The sequence below is a fragment of the Vidua macroura genome, chromosome 1, assembly GCF_024509145.1.
Source record: "Vidua macroura isolate BioBank_ID:100142 chromosome 1, ASM2450914v1, whole genome shotgun sequence".
Lineage (NCBI taxonomy): Eukaryota > Metazoa > Chordata > Aves > Passeriformes > Viduidae > Vidua > Vidua macroura.
In genome coordinates, this window is record NC_071571.1 from 49,659,734 (window position 1) to 49,673,646 (window position 13,913).

The 13,913-nt window shown below is 43.9% G+C and overlaps 1 protein-coding gene across 1 annotated transcript; it reads left to right on the forward strand.

The window, feature by feature from the left end:
• The first annotated feature begins 584 nt into the window (after positions 1 to 584).
• Positions 585 to 13,459, forward strand: PDIA4 (protein disulfide isomerase family A member 4). Its single transcript, XM_053978518.1, has 10 exons — positions 585 to 721; positions 5,942 to 6,119; positions 7,870 to 8,075; positions 8,715 to 8,853; positions 9,366 to 9,571; positions 10,267 to 10,425; positions 11,341 to 11,492; positions 11,874 to 12,030; positions 12,125 to 12,358; positions 12,793 to 13,459. The coding sequence occupies exons 1-10, from the start codon at positions 619 to 621 to the stop codon at positions 13,206 to 13,208; spliced, it is 1,950 nt and encodes a 649-aa protein (XP_053834493.1). The 5' UTR covers positions 585 to 618; the 3' UTR covers positions 13,209 to 13,459.
• The last annotated feature ends 454 nt before the right edge of the window (positions 13,460 to 13,913 follow it).

Here is a 13,913-nt window from a genome sequence, read left to right on the forward strand (position 1 = left end):
GCAATTGACCGAATCCCACTCTCGCGGGGGAAGGATTCAAGCAGCCCCAGCGCCGCCCTCGGGCCGCCCTCACCGCCTCCCGCCCCGCCGCACGCGGCGCGCCCTCATAGGCTGCCGCTGGCCGCTGGCCCCGCCCCCCGGCGCCGGCCCGCCAATCCCGAAGGACGATGTGGCTGCACGCGCTCGAGGCGCTCCCGCCCCGTCCCTCCCGCCTCCCGCCCCCGGAGAGGCCGCGCGCTCCACGCGTGGCGGCCTGCGGTTGGCGGCCCCGCGGCGGCCAATGGCGGGGCGGCACCTCAGAGCGGCCGGGCGCTTGTGCGCGCGGCGGCGCCGCCGCTTTCCCGCCGCCGCTCCGGCCGATGGCGCCCGTATGCCGCCGCGGCGCTGCGGCCGCAGCTGCCGGGGGTCCCCGGGGGCGCCGCGGATCCCGCGAAATCCGCGCACCCCGCTCCGGCGGCCCTCGTGACGATTGTTGATTGGCGACTGCGCCAAGCACGTGCTGAGGCGGCAGCCAGTCAGCGGGCGCTGCGTGCCGCGAGGGGCGGGGCGAGCGGCAGGAGCTCAGCGTAGGGAGCGGACGGGCCGGGTCGGGCCGGGAGCAGCAGCGGCGGCGGCGGGATGAGGATGCGCGGGCTGTGGGTGCTGGTGCTGCTGCTGGGGCTGGCTCAGATCGCCCTCCTGGCGCGGGGCGCGGCGGCACAGGAGGAGGATGGCGACGGAGGTGAGCAGGGGCCGGGCTGGCAGCGCATGCTGGGTCTCCCCGCGGGCGGTGGCGGCGCGGCCCCAGCGCTGGGCGCTGCGGGGAGCGAGCCCGGGCTGGCGGAACGCCGCTGGAGCCAGAGTGCTCCTCGCAGGCCTCTCTGCAGGGCTCTGATCCCGTCCCGTGAAGGCGCTGAGGTCTGTGCGAACGGCTTATCCCGGCGCTGCTCGTCTGTCCTGCGCCATGGGGCGGCTCTGCCTCGCCTCTCCCAAGCAGGGAGTTAACAGCCAGCTAACAATTAGCCATGTTGGCAATCCCCGGCTTCTGAATCTCCAGAGAATTTGCGATTTCTTTATTCCGACTTCTGTCGGACAGATTGCGATTTCATTATGCGGAGAGGGACTCTTCATCAGGGACTGTGGTGATAAGACGAGGAGTAATGGATGCAGATTGAAAGAGGAGAAATTTTCTTCCTCGATACGAGGAAGAAATGCTTTACTCTGAGGGTGGTGAGACACTGGCACAGGCTGCCCAGAGAGGTTGTGGATACCCCAATCCCGCTGTGTTCAAGACCAGCAAGCAGTGGTCTAGTGGGAGGTGTCCCTTCCCATGGCCGGGGAGTTGGCACTATGAGATCTTTACAGACCCGTCCAACCCTTAGCATTCTATGGTTCTGTGATTGAGCACTCTTTTCCTTGCTCCTTTGTTCAGGGACTCTGTGCATTCTTCGTGTTTCAAACTGATTTTTTTTTTTTCCCTCACAGAAGGAAGGCCCATTGTTACCATCTTCTTGGTGCTCTTCCCACTGTCTTTGGATTTCACTGATGTTTGGATTTTCATTGACGCTCCTTACCAAAATTAGCTGAAACAAAGCTGCTCAGGCTCATTGAGTATAATGCCTGTATGTAGGAGGCAGACATTTGAAGGTGTTTCTTTTTTTGTTTTTATGTTTCTTTCATGTGGATTTTGGTAAATTATGCATCTTTCATATTTCCTACATGAACACTGCTGTATTTTAAGTATTAGAGGGATTTTAGAGAGACTGGACCCTGCAACTTCTTGCTTGCCTAACAGGCACTAAAACTTAAAGAAGTGCATTTAGATCAGTTACCCTATTTGTGTAACTGACTGTACGGTCTGTAGGATAAGGGTGAAGAGATTTGTTTTAAATGATATGGCATCTGCAGTAAGGAGACGGAGATACAGAATCTTCCTGTGGAGCTTTTTCTTTTTTTCTGTTGTAAACTGGAATACTATTTTTCTGCTTCTCTCTGCTTTTAGCTAGAACACGGTTATGGTTTCTTTGTAACATGTGACAAAGCCCAGTGCTGATTTCCCCTGCCACCTTCAAAGGGTGAAGTAACACCTGCGATGTTACAGTGTTACCTGTGGCTGGCAGCAGTAGCTCAGCTTCTTCTGGGCCTGGCTCTCATCAGTATTTCCCATGCTTGCTGTTCTTCTCATTATAGGAGTTCTCGGGATCAAAGGTACACAGTGATGGAACTATCTCCTGCTGTGTGGAGCTGAACACTAATCCACTGCCCAACTTGAATCGTTTTCCAGGTTCTATTGTGTATCTTGAATTTGTATATAGATCATGAACTAGGCTTTACAAGCCTTTGCCTTAAAAATGCACATAATTGGGGATTTCAGTTTTTGCCCTTGGAATGCAGACTTGGGTGAAGTGGAATAAATTTACTTTGCAACCAGGAAGTAATCTTATGCACATTAATTGTTGGGGAGATGAAAAGTTCGAGCAAACCCAGCTTGTTGTACTGCATGATTTGGGAAATGAGGTTTGAGCACACAGGGAGGTGAATATGCTGGAAGTGAGGTTAGCCTGGATCCTGACCACTACGCCCTTAGCATCCTGATGATGGGGAAGGATCATGCAGAGGATCCACCACAGAAAAGACTGAAGGGAGCTGATGATATTGAAAATCTTTTGAATCACCTAGCAACACATGATGAGTCCTGAGTTCTGGGTTTGTGAAAACTGAGCTCATCCAATCAGGGAACAGTGTGCTACTCAAAAGGAAACTTTCAGACAGAATCCCAAAGTCATTTGTGTCTGGATGCAGCGTTTTTTGAACAGGATCTGCTTTGTTTAAGAAAATGTTACTAGGCCGTACTTCTGATAAATGCTGACTGTTCAGTGAAGTTACTGTAAGAATTAATTTCAGAGTAGCTGTCATCCTAAAGAAGGCCTGCCAGCCAGCATCATCAACTTCAAGTCTTAAAAAAAGTACCTTCTTGATAATTTTTATTGACTTGTGTAGTAATGTGTTGAAATTTGTAGAATTTTTTTTTTTTTTCTTTTTTTAGTATAGGAGTAGTATATCCATATTTAACCAGAGGACAGGTTTTAGCCACAACTGTCACAGCTGTTGGTTTGTCCACTGGCTTTGCATGTCACTTTAAGAAACAAAGATATTCAGTTTGAGGGCAGCTGTTTTATTTTAATGAGCTGACTTATGTAAGTATTTATTAGCTACTTCTGCCACTTTAGGTGTCAGTTAGATTCATTCTGTTCTCTTGAAATTGTAAATCTTTAGCACAAAGCAAAGTTTCTTGCTCTTAATAGGAAAAAAAAAAGTTCTTCTTGCTTCCCTCGTGGTTGGGTCCCTGAAACAAATCTTTCAGTCCCAACAGTAAAGGGATGGCAGAGGTAGCTATGATAGCCCTAGGTGCTGGTGAAGCTGGAAGCTACAGAAAGTAGGTCTTCAGGCTTAAGGACCGATATCTAAGTGTGCTTAACTTTCTTTTTAGTGCACGCCCTCCTTAAGCCGTTTGGGAAAAGGTGGAGTCCTGCTGTTGCAGTGCTATTGTCCTGCCTCCGTCTCCAGGGAGGAGGAAATGGGTGTGTGTAATGCCCATGACAGTGTGTCACTGTCAGGGAAGTTTTACCTTCGCAGGCTGTTGCAGGGAAAGATACAAAAGTATTTCTGTGAGGGATGGTGGATCTAATGGTTACATTTTCCACCAGTGCTGGATGTTTTTGCAGGTGATACCTTGTTCTTTCTAAAAAACAGGTGCCACTGTAGCTGCTGTGGTCTTTGTCTTTCTTGGGGGAGGGTAGTGAGCAGAGTGAGCAGGAACAAGGGTCACAACCTGGTGGATAGTTTGAGGTGCAGGAGCAGAACTGGCTGGCTGGTTTTGCTTGCATTCCTTTGTGTCACGAAAAATCATATCTGAAGCAATTTGCCAGGAATGCAATGGCTGGGAATTCAGGCACAGGCCAGCCAGGAACAGCCTGTGGTGAAACATAGCCCTCAGAACTGCTGGGCACCCGTGTAAGGCATAAGTTTTGCCTGCTGAAGCCCTCTGAAATCCAGCTGTTTCACCGGGGCAGTCCTGCAGGTCTGTGAAGCATGGATTCACTCAAGGGTGAGCAAGTGCTGCAACACAGGAGGCATTGTCTGCTTGCAAATAATGCTTTTAGCTGCCTCAAAGATCAGGTGAAACACTAGTACTTGATAAAGAAACCTAATCCAGTTGACTACTGTTGTGTGATAAATAATCTCCTGTGATCTCTCCCCTCATCAGAAGCTTTAGTATTTTCGTGCTACACGAATTTGACCTCTAATTAAAATCAACATATTTTCTCCAAGAGCCCATATTGTTTCCTGAGAGCATATAGGCTTGTTTTTGTATACTTTCTTCTAAACTAAAAATAGCTATTTTAATTTAATGGCATAATTTTATCCATGGTGAGGTTGATCCTAATGTCTGCTGTTGGTCTGAGAAAAGTGGATTTTGTTTTGTTAGCTTTTTCATATCTGAATAGCACATATTTATCATTCTTAACTTTCAACTTCCTGATGAAATCAGAATATTTTAAGAATACTGCTGCAGTAACTCCTCTCAGGTTAGTCAAAAGGCAATGAAAGTTAAATAGAAAATAATTGTAAACAAGAAACCTTAATCCCTGTTTTCTTTTGTTAATATTTTTTTAATCCTACTCCTGGGACTCCCACTGGTTGAAAGGGACTGTTTTACAGTCATTGTTTTACAGTTTTCATTTGGTATGAGATATTTTCATTACTTGTTCTGTAACTGAAATTCTTGTAAAGTCCTTCAGGAAGGTCTGGTTTCCTTGAAAGATAGCAGTTCTGTTTTTTTTTTTTTTTTTTAATAGTTTAAAGGAACATGTGAAAGGTCAGATTTTGAAAAAACCATCTCAAATTCCAAGCCAACAAAGAATGAACCAGCAGAAATGTGCTGGCTTCAGCTTTCACATGCTAATTTTGCTTTGGTAATTTAACAAATCTTCTTTCTCCTTTAAAGGCCTGTTCTGGACCAGTGGTTTTGGTCTTAAAGGCCTCCCCAAAAGTTCTTTGAAAGAAGAAGCTTTCACTCCTTTTTTTTTTTTGTAGGAATACTACCTGGCTCCTGCAGTCAATTACTTGATTTTACACTCACTGCAGCCTGGTGCTGATCCAGAGCAGAGTGAATGATGCTCCTGTGAGTGGAAAGACTCCTCAATGAATAGCAGACCTGAAACATCACTGTAACTGAAAGCAAGAGTGGCAGAGGCAGATGGAGCAGTCAGGAAAGAAGCACAATTTTGAAGTGCTGCCTCCAAACCACCTTGATAGTAACAAAATTGTAACATTTGGGTTTATAGCAAGTGTGTCTGTTTATTAGACCTTGAGACAGGCAGCACATAGCTGTTGTGGTGTTACAGGTCTCCTGAGCAGGGGTACAAGGGAAGCATTGGGAACAGATAACACCTGCTTTTTTGGTGTAAGACACTAATTTTTCCAACTTCAAGTTGGCTACACTTAAATGGCAGCTGCTCTGTTGCATGATGAAGGGGTTCTGTTCGAAGTTCAGGTATCATCTGTGTGCCCTTCTTGCCCAGCAAAACGTGTCTCACTGCCCACATTTCAACAAGATGTCCATCAAACCTTGGTGGCAACTGTTGCATAGATTTGTGTGCTTTAATTCTTCTTGTGTCCATTTTGTTAGTTCTCCCTGAAATGTGAAATACCTGTTGATACTTTACTGAAATATTAATATTGTTAACTGGTGTGGTGTGGACAAAATCAAAACAGTCAAACATCTGAGTCCAGGCTCTTTACAAACTGAGATAGCTGTCACTGTATGTGGAGTAGAAACTAATTCATGTGGGTACTTTTCTTAACCACAGGAGATATCTAATCCATCTTCAATCTGGTACTGTCACTTTAATGTTAAACTTGACACAATGTAATCTGTGTCATATTCTTACCTTTCCAGAATCTGTTGCAAAAGAAGCTGAGGATGATGGTGATGATGATGATGATGAAGAGGATGACGAAGATGATGATGATTCTGTAGTTAAAGAAGAAAATGGTGTATTAGTCTTGAATGATGCAAACTTTGACACCTTCACTGCAGACAAGGATACTGTTCTTTTGGAGTTCTATGCACCATGGTGAGTTCACAGCAGCACCTCCATGGGTGCAGCGTCAGAGGGCTTCTCTGCCAGGACAAGCTCCTAAAAAGTGAGCTTGGGTTGCCATTTTAAAGATGACAAAGGATTAACTTGCCTGCAGGAGATGCCCTGGACTCTGCTATAGTCAAGAAAAAAGCTGGTTTTGGTGGTGGGGAAGTACCTTTTTTCCCACCCCTGTACCATGCAATAACCAACAGCCTGCTCCTGTTCCACAGATGTGTGTCATACTGAGGGATCCCATGCCTAGGGGAGCACAAGCCTGATTCTATCCCTGTTTTATGCCTGTCAGGGAACAAAAATGGTCCCAGTGAGGCCCAGAAAAGTCATGCAGTATGGTCTTGCAGCCTGCTATCATCGTGTGCCAGTGCTGGACCACTGAGAACGTGTGTACTTGCTCATCTAGATGGAGTAATGAAGGCTTCCCTAGCAGGGGAATTGCTGGAAGGTTTTCCTTTCCAAATTCACAATTTTGTCCTGCCAGAAGGGTATGGTATGGTTAGGGACACAGCTTTGTTTGTATTACCAATTTAAGCAGTGCCTCATACATCTACCTAATGATGGCAGTTCTGCTGGCATCCCAGGATATACAGCACCACTGGTCTGCTCCAGGGAGCTACGATGGACTTACTTGTATATAACCAAGACAAAGGATTTAGGCCAGGATGTGTCTTCTCTTGCATTCTTATGTTCAAAACATTAGGGATGATTACTGGGGGAAAACAAGAGTAGAAGATATTTTCAGTAGAGTTGCTGAGTTAGTGTTGCAGCCAGAATCTCTTTTCCTTTGTGGCTCAGTGATACAAAAATGACTTACTTGTTGGTCCTTCTCCAGCCTTTGAATAGAGGGGGGAATATGATCTTTCTTGAGGTGGAGTTGCATTTTAACTTGTGCCATTCTTGTCACAGAGAATCCCATCCCTGCTTGCCTGTAGGCACTAATTCTGCAGCTATAGTTTGCCTACATGGAAACTAAACATGAAGTTAAATTTATCTGAGCAGAAGGATGTGTATCTTCATAGACTAAACACCTCTCCTATTTTTCTACTCCCCCTCCTGCCAGCTGAGATGCTAAGGAACACAGGCTGCGACACACTTCTTTCGGTTTTCCTATATTTTCCTGGTTTCTTCTTTAGCTTGTCAGGCTGTATTTAGCATTTATTTTGCTGGTATCCTTGGTCATGCCTGCTTTTGCAGCAGGAGCCTCTGTTCTCCCCAGAGAGTTCTGGTGTGGCCAGAGAGGGAGCAGATGCTGTGTTACCATGGTGGGTGGGAGATTGCATTAGGCCAGCTTAACTGCTGGTTCATTTTCTCTTTACTCCTATTTAGAGTGCTAGGGAGAAGCTGAAGTTGAATTGAGACCATATTTGTCAGGGGCAGGTGGGGGGGAGGAAGGAAAGAACATAATACAAGGTTTACAACTTTGTTGTAAAAACAGTTGTTGATTTTTTTACAGTGGTTTTATAAAGCATATGGCAATACATTCCACATTGAATGAAAATTAAGAAAAAGGTTTTGATGTGAACATACAGTACATTAGCTACAGTTGCTCTCTATCTCTCCATGATCCGAACATGTAGCAAGACAAACATTTCTGTGCTGATGATGTGAACATCTGCCAGAAGGCATCCTGGAAATATGTCTGGAAATATGTCCTGGAAATACAGAGCAGCAGAGCACCTCTGCATGTCTGTCATGCATTTACATACCTACTTGTGTCTTCCTCTGACAGGTGCGGGCACTGCAAGCAGTTTGCACCTGAGTATGAAAAGATAGCCAAAACTCTGAAGGAAAATGACCCTCCTATTCCTGTAGCCAAAATAGATGCTACTGCAGCCACTTCACTATCGAGTCGTTTTGATGTCAGTGGCTACCCAACCATCAAAATCCTGAAAAAAGGCCAAGCTGTTGACTATGATGGATCTCGGACGGAAGATGGTAAGCACCAGTCCTTTGCAGTTCCCTGTAAGAAAACAAAGTAGCATATGATCTTGTTTCTTACTATGTGGCTATTTTGAAGGACTCTGCTCTTTAAATATTTATCTTAAAACAAGTAATGCTGAAATTTTCCCCGTTTTCTCAACAGGCTGCATGCTAGAGGACAATTTTGTGGATAGTGGGTAGTGCTGTTACTGCCAGAAGGTTTCTAGAAACATGACTTGACTGGAAGAGGAGACAGTCTCATGTTTGCTGAAGGATCAGCCAATAAACATTTGATCTATATATTGATTGTATAGAAACCCACTTGTATTTTGCTTAATTAATATGTCCAGCTCTAGTCAGAGGGGGAAAAGCTACCTTTTCTGTCTGTTTTGAGATGGAATTCAGCGCTGCAAAGTACACATCTGTGCTCTGCATAAGGCACTCTATGGGGTGAAGAGAAGACCTTCTTGGTAATGCCAACAAGGAAATAAGGGATAAAGGAGCTTGATTAAGAAAGTGTTTTCATGTAAGCTTGATGTGTAAGCATTGGTCCAACACTGTGCCTGCCACTCTGTTTTCAAATTCTTGAATTTGACATGCTACTGGTATGATAAAATGCATGCTTGCTAATTGGGTTATTGAACTGTATTTCAGCAATTGTGGCCAAAGTCAGGGAGGTTTCTGACCCCAACTGGACCCCTCCACCTGAAGCTACTCTGGTATTGACCCAGGATAATTTTGACGAAGTTGTGAACGATGCTGACATAATCCTGGTGGAGTTTTATGCTCCATGGTAAGCAAGAAGGCAGTCACCTGTATTTGTCTAGCATAGATGGCCTGAACAAACTTGGTTCAACTGTCTTCTGTTGTTATGCCTCGTTACACACCTTTGCCTCATGCAAAGCTCTGGTATACCTCATTTCTAATCTGCACCTGGGATCATGTTGCAAATCACTAGCAGACTAGGCTAGATCTATGTCTCAGCAAGGTGATGTCCAAATCTTCACTGGAGGTTCACAATATTTACTAATTTGGGAACACACTGAGGTACTGAAAACCAAAGGGAATTGGTCCTTAGCTTAAAAAATGGCCTCTAAAAATGAAGCTACCTATATCAGTGTGAGGCTAGGCACAGAGGCCAGCTTCAGGTTGCAGAGACACATCTTTCCTAGGCTGAAGTGTGCTCTGTAGATTCAGTCATCCCATTTCTGCATTCTGGAAGTCTTAACTCTTCCACTTCAGGGGTAGAAGGTACCTGGCAGGCTTAATGACTTGTAAGAAGTGCTCTCTGCTGTCCCTCCCTAGGTGTGGACACTGCAAGAGGCTTGCTCCAGAATACGAGAAGGCTGCCCAAGAGCTCAGCAAGCGCACGCCTCCCATCCCCCTGGCTAAAGTTGATGCCACGGCTGAAACGGAGCTTGCAAAGAAGTTTGATGTTACTGGCTACCCAACTCTCAAAATCTTCCGCAAGGGCAAACCTTATGACTACAGTGGTCCGCGGGAAAAATACGGTACTGCAACTTAGGCTTTTTCTTCTTTTCTGAGGGCTTGGCCACAGATATGTTGATGTAACTTGCAGACACATCAAGTCCTGTATCTCTGCAGCACTTGCAGATTTGTTAATGTCATAGCAGCAGTAGCTGGGGAAAACTGAAAAATTCTGCTCCCATACCTACACAGGATATTTAAATTTGTCTCTAGTCTTCATAACATCTTTTGGTGGTAGTATCAGCTCCTTTCAATATCAAGTAATAAATACACATGGTGAAGCAGTGGCAGTATGGGTAAATGGGCAGGTTTTAATTATACTGGAATGCGCCTTGAGGGCTGGCAAAAATACTCAATATTAAGTTTTAATTAGACTTAAGACTATTCAAGGAGCACTTTGGCTCATAATAGGTTCAGGAGACAGTGAAGGGTCTAGAATTTCAGAAAGGAGCATTGCTTGCAAGATCAACTGATATTCATGGATTATGTGCTTTATCACCTCTTCTGAAACCAACCTGAAAGGGAATAGTCAGAAATACAGCTTTAAAAACTTGGAGTGAAATCTTGCTGATTTGATCTTTAGGTTATTGTGGGAGGGCTGCACAGGAGGAAAGGTGTTCATGGGAAATGTGACATTAAACATTTTAGATGGAATGCCTGAATCTTTCAGTTCAATAAATGTTCTAAACAACTTTTTGGGGGTGGGTTTCTCTCACAGGTATTGTCGACTACATGATTGAACAGGCTGGTCCTCCATCCAAACAGATTCAGGCTACCAAACAGGTACAAGAATTTCTGAGGGATGGGGATGATGTCATCATCATTGGTGTCTTTAGTGGAGAGAATGACAAAACCTATCAGCTCTATCAAGAAGCAGGTAAAGAATGTTTTAAAATATTAATGGAATATATGTTTTGTTGGGATTCTGCCTAGGACTTTGGGCATGGAGAGATCATTTCTGCTCCTAGAACAATTGGGAGGGTTGGGGAGGAGAAGAAGTAGTAGGAGGAAGGGTGATCTTCTACTTGTACTCAAAAAATAAGCTCACACCAGATTTTGAGGCTGTAACTAAAGTGTCAGCCAGCCACAGAATATATCTCTGCTTGGTAATTGTGTCCCTAAAAACATTTGGACTAAAGAGGAAAGAAAATTCTTTCATGAGGAACAAACCACAATTTCTTGGCTTAAAGCCTGGATATGTTTGCTGTCGGTTACTCTTGTTTCATATCTGGCAGCCCAGAGTCAGTTGTCACCAATCTCATTTGGGATGAGAGGCCTGGAGAAAGGATCATCATCCACTTCTCAGTGTCAGTTTAGGGCCAGTTTAGTTAGACCATTCCTGGCAACCTGTCTATGTCTGATTCTGAGGCTGCTGTCGTAGTTGGATTAGGAGCTGATTTGTTTGCTTCAGCATGGCAAGATACAGAACTGTTTCTCAGGCTGCCCCAAAGCAAATAGTTTGGCTAGCTGACCTATTTGGGGAGAAGCCAAGAGGTAAGAGATTGACAAAAGAATAATATGTTTTGGAAGCTGTTCAAGGTGTTTGAGTGTGTAGAATAACTCGCCAAGTGGATGGGCTGTTGAACAGCATTCAAATAGTGCTGCTGGAATTGTATGTATATTCACATGCTTCTCACACCTGGATGAGAGCTGTTGTCTAAGACTGGGTTGTTCTGTGTCACTTGGAGAACAGGAAGAGTGTTTCCTTACAGTTACAGTCTCAAGATCTCAGTTACAGGCTGTCAGTTCACTTTCTAATGACTTTTCCTTCACCCTAACCTTAATTTTTCAGCTAATGTTTTGAGAGAAGATTATAAGTTCCATCACACCTTCAGCAATGAGATTGCAAAACTATTGAAAGTTTCTCCAGGAAAACTGGTTGTCATGCAGCCAGAAAAATTTCAGTCAAAGCACGAGCCCAAGATGCATGTTCTGAATCTTAAAGTGAGTAGATGGTCCAGAGCTAAAATGTTTGTGTGTGGGATTGAAGGTTCTCTTTCTCTGTAATTATGATCAGTTGGCATCTTCCTGTTGGAAGTACTCCCACTAGATATTTGAGTCAGCCTGTTTGTCCACTGAAATGATGCTTCTTTTTTAAGAGGACTTTATGAAATTAATCCAGGTGTTATGTTTTCAAATAATAATTTGTCCATGCAATATTCGGTGCTCAAAGGTTTGAAGAAAATGTGGTGACAGCCTTGTTTTTATAACATGTCCTTCCCTCTTTTGCATTCATGTGTGTCCCAGTATTGGTTTTTTAGTAGTGTGTAGGAGAAATGCTGCTTAAATCTGTTTGTTTGAACTTTTTTCACTATTTCTTTACAGGACTCTACAGAGGGATCTGAGATTAAAGAGCATGTGCTAAAACATGCTTTGCCTCTAGTTGGTCATCGCAAGCCTTCCAACGATGCCAAGAGATACTCCAAGCGTCCTCTAGTGGTTGTCTACTACTCTGTGGACTTCAGTTTCGACTACCGTGTTGGTAGGTTTGCTACATTTACCCTTCCTTCACTTTGAGAGGAAGCAGGCACTAAATAACTAGAAATTACCAATTCTGTCCTGTTCTGTTTTGTCAGCTACTCAGTACTGGAGAAGCAAAGTCCTGGAAGTGGCTAAAGACTTCCCTGAATACGTGTTTGCTGTTTCTGATGAGGAAGATTATTCTTCTGAAATAAAAGATTTGGGCCTGCTTGAGAGTGGAGAGGATGTCAACGCTGCCATTCTGGATGAAGGTGGCAAGAAGTACGCCATGGAGCCAGAAGAGTTTGACTCTGATGTACTCAGGCAGTTCGTGGTGGCATTCAAAAAAGGTACAGTTTCTAAAATAGAGTTCTCTAATCTATTTTGTTTACGCTTCCAAGAGTTGTTTCCTGAGGCAATGGCTCCAGTAAAAAGAGCCTGTTTTACGAGCCTAGAATATTCCTGTGGCTTAAAGTGTGAGCTAGTCATTCATATTTAGGACTATTATATTAAATCATGGGTTATTACTTTGTGGATGGACAGCCATAAAAAGAGGAGAAGGGTTCTAGGGAATTGCAAAAAAACCCTGTTGCCCATATTTCACAAGGTTATTGGGCCACAAGGTCACCAGTTAACTAGCCTGTGTTTCATGCTGAGGCAAGTTCATTTGCTAGTGAAGTGATTTTCCCTGGCAGGAGGATGTACTTCTGCCCTTTCTTAGAGGAGATTGTAAGGGGTGCTCTTACCACATTCTAATGGTGTTGTGTGTTTTGCTTCCTTCTAGGAAAACTGAAGCCAATTGTGAAGTCCCAGCCAGTGCCAAAAAATAACAAAGGGCCTGTGAAAGTAGTAGTGGGTAAAACTTTTGATACTATAGTGATGGATCCAAAGAATGATGTTCTCATAGAGTTCTATGCCCCATGGTGTGGACACTGCAAGAAACTAGAACCAGTGTATAATGAGCTAGGCAAAAAATACAAGAATGAGAAAAACCTGATTATAGCCAAGATGGATGCTACGGCCAACGACGTGACAAATGACCACTACAAAGTGGAGGGATTCCCCACCATCTACTTTGCTCCAAAGGACAAGAAGAACAACCCAATTAAATTTGAAGGCGGGGACAGAGATTTAGAGCATTTGAGCAAATTTATAGAGCAGCATGCAACAAAACTCTCCAGAACAAAAGAAGAGCTTTAGATAAGATGAGGGTGGAAAAGAAAAGTTGTTTGTACAATGTAGTTAAAATCAAGTTACTGACAAAACTTGGTGAGAGAAGAATTAAGCAGTTTTGAGCAGTAAAGCAATTTCAGTATCTTTTTTTTTTTTTTTTTTATATGGCAGATGAGTTTTTTTTCTGGACACTGAACTTAATACTCTAATATGAATGTCTTATGTTAGTTACGGTTTTGATCTTTGGAGAAAAATACATCCTTTATTTTTTGTGACTATCTTGAGCTTTGTTCTTTGGCTCCAATGCAACTGTTTTTAAGTTAAAAGATACTACCAAAAAGAGAGAAGCAGATCCCTTAGACAAACAGATTTCTCTTATTTGTTGTTATGGTTACTGGGGGGAGCAGTCTCTTCAGCTAGTCTTTTCTGTTGTGTTTCTTTGTACCTATTCATATGACTCTATCACTGTATTTATAGCTGAGGATAAGAATGGAGGTTTTCTAAAATGTAGATGAATTATTTGGTCCTACTGAGATAAGACACAGGGACTTGCTAACTGAATATGTTCTAGACCTGTTTTAGCTTTGTGGCTCTCTGTAGAGAGGGTGATGCTAAAATAGCGAGTTTTTCTAATGTACCTCTCTTTACTAGTCCTTATTGACCCATTTACATCTTAGTCTTCCTGAATATGTTTTGGAGTAATTGGAGTATAGCAGAAAAAGAGCATCTAAT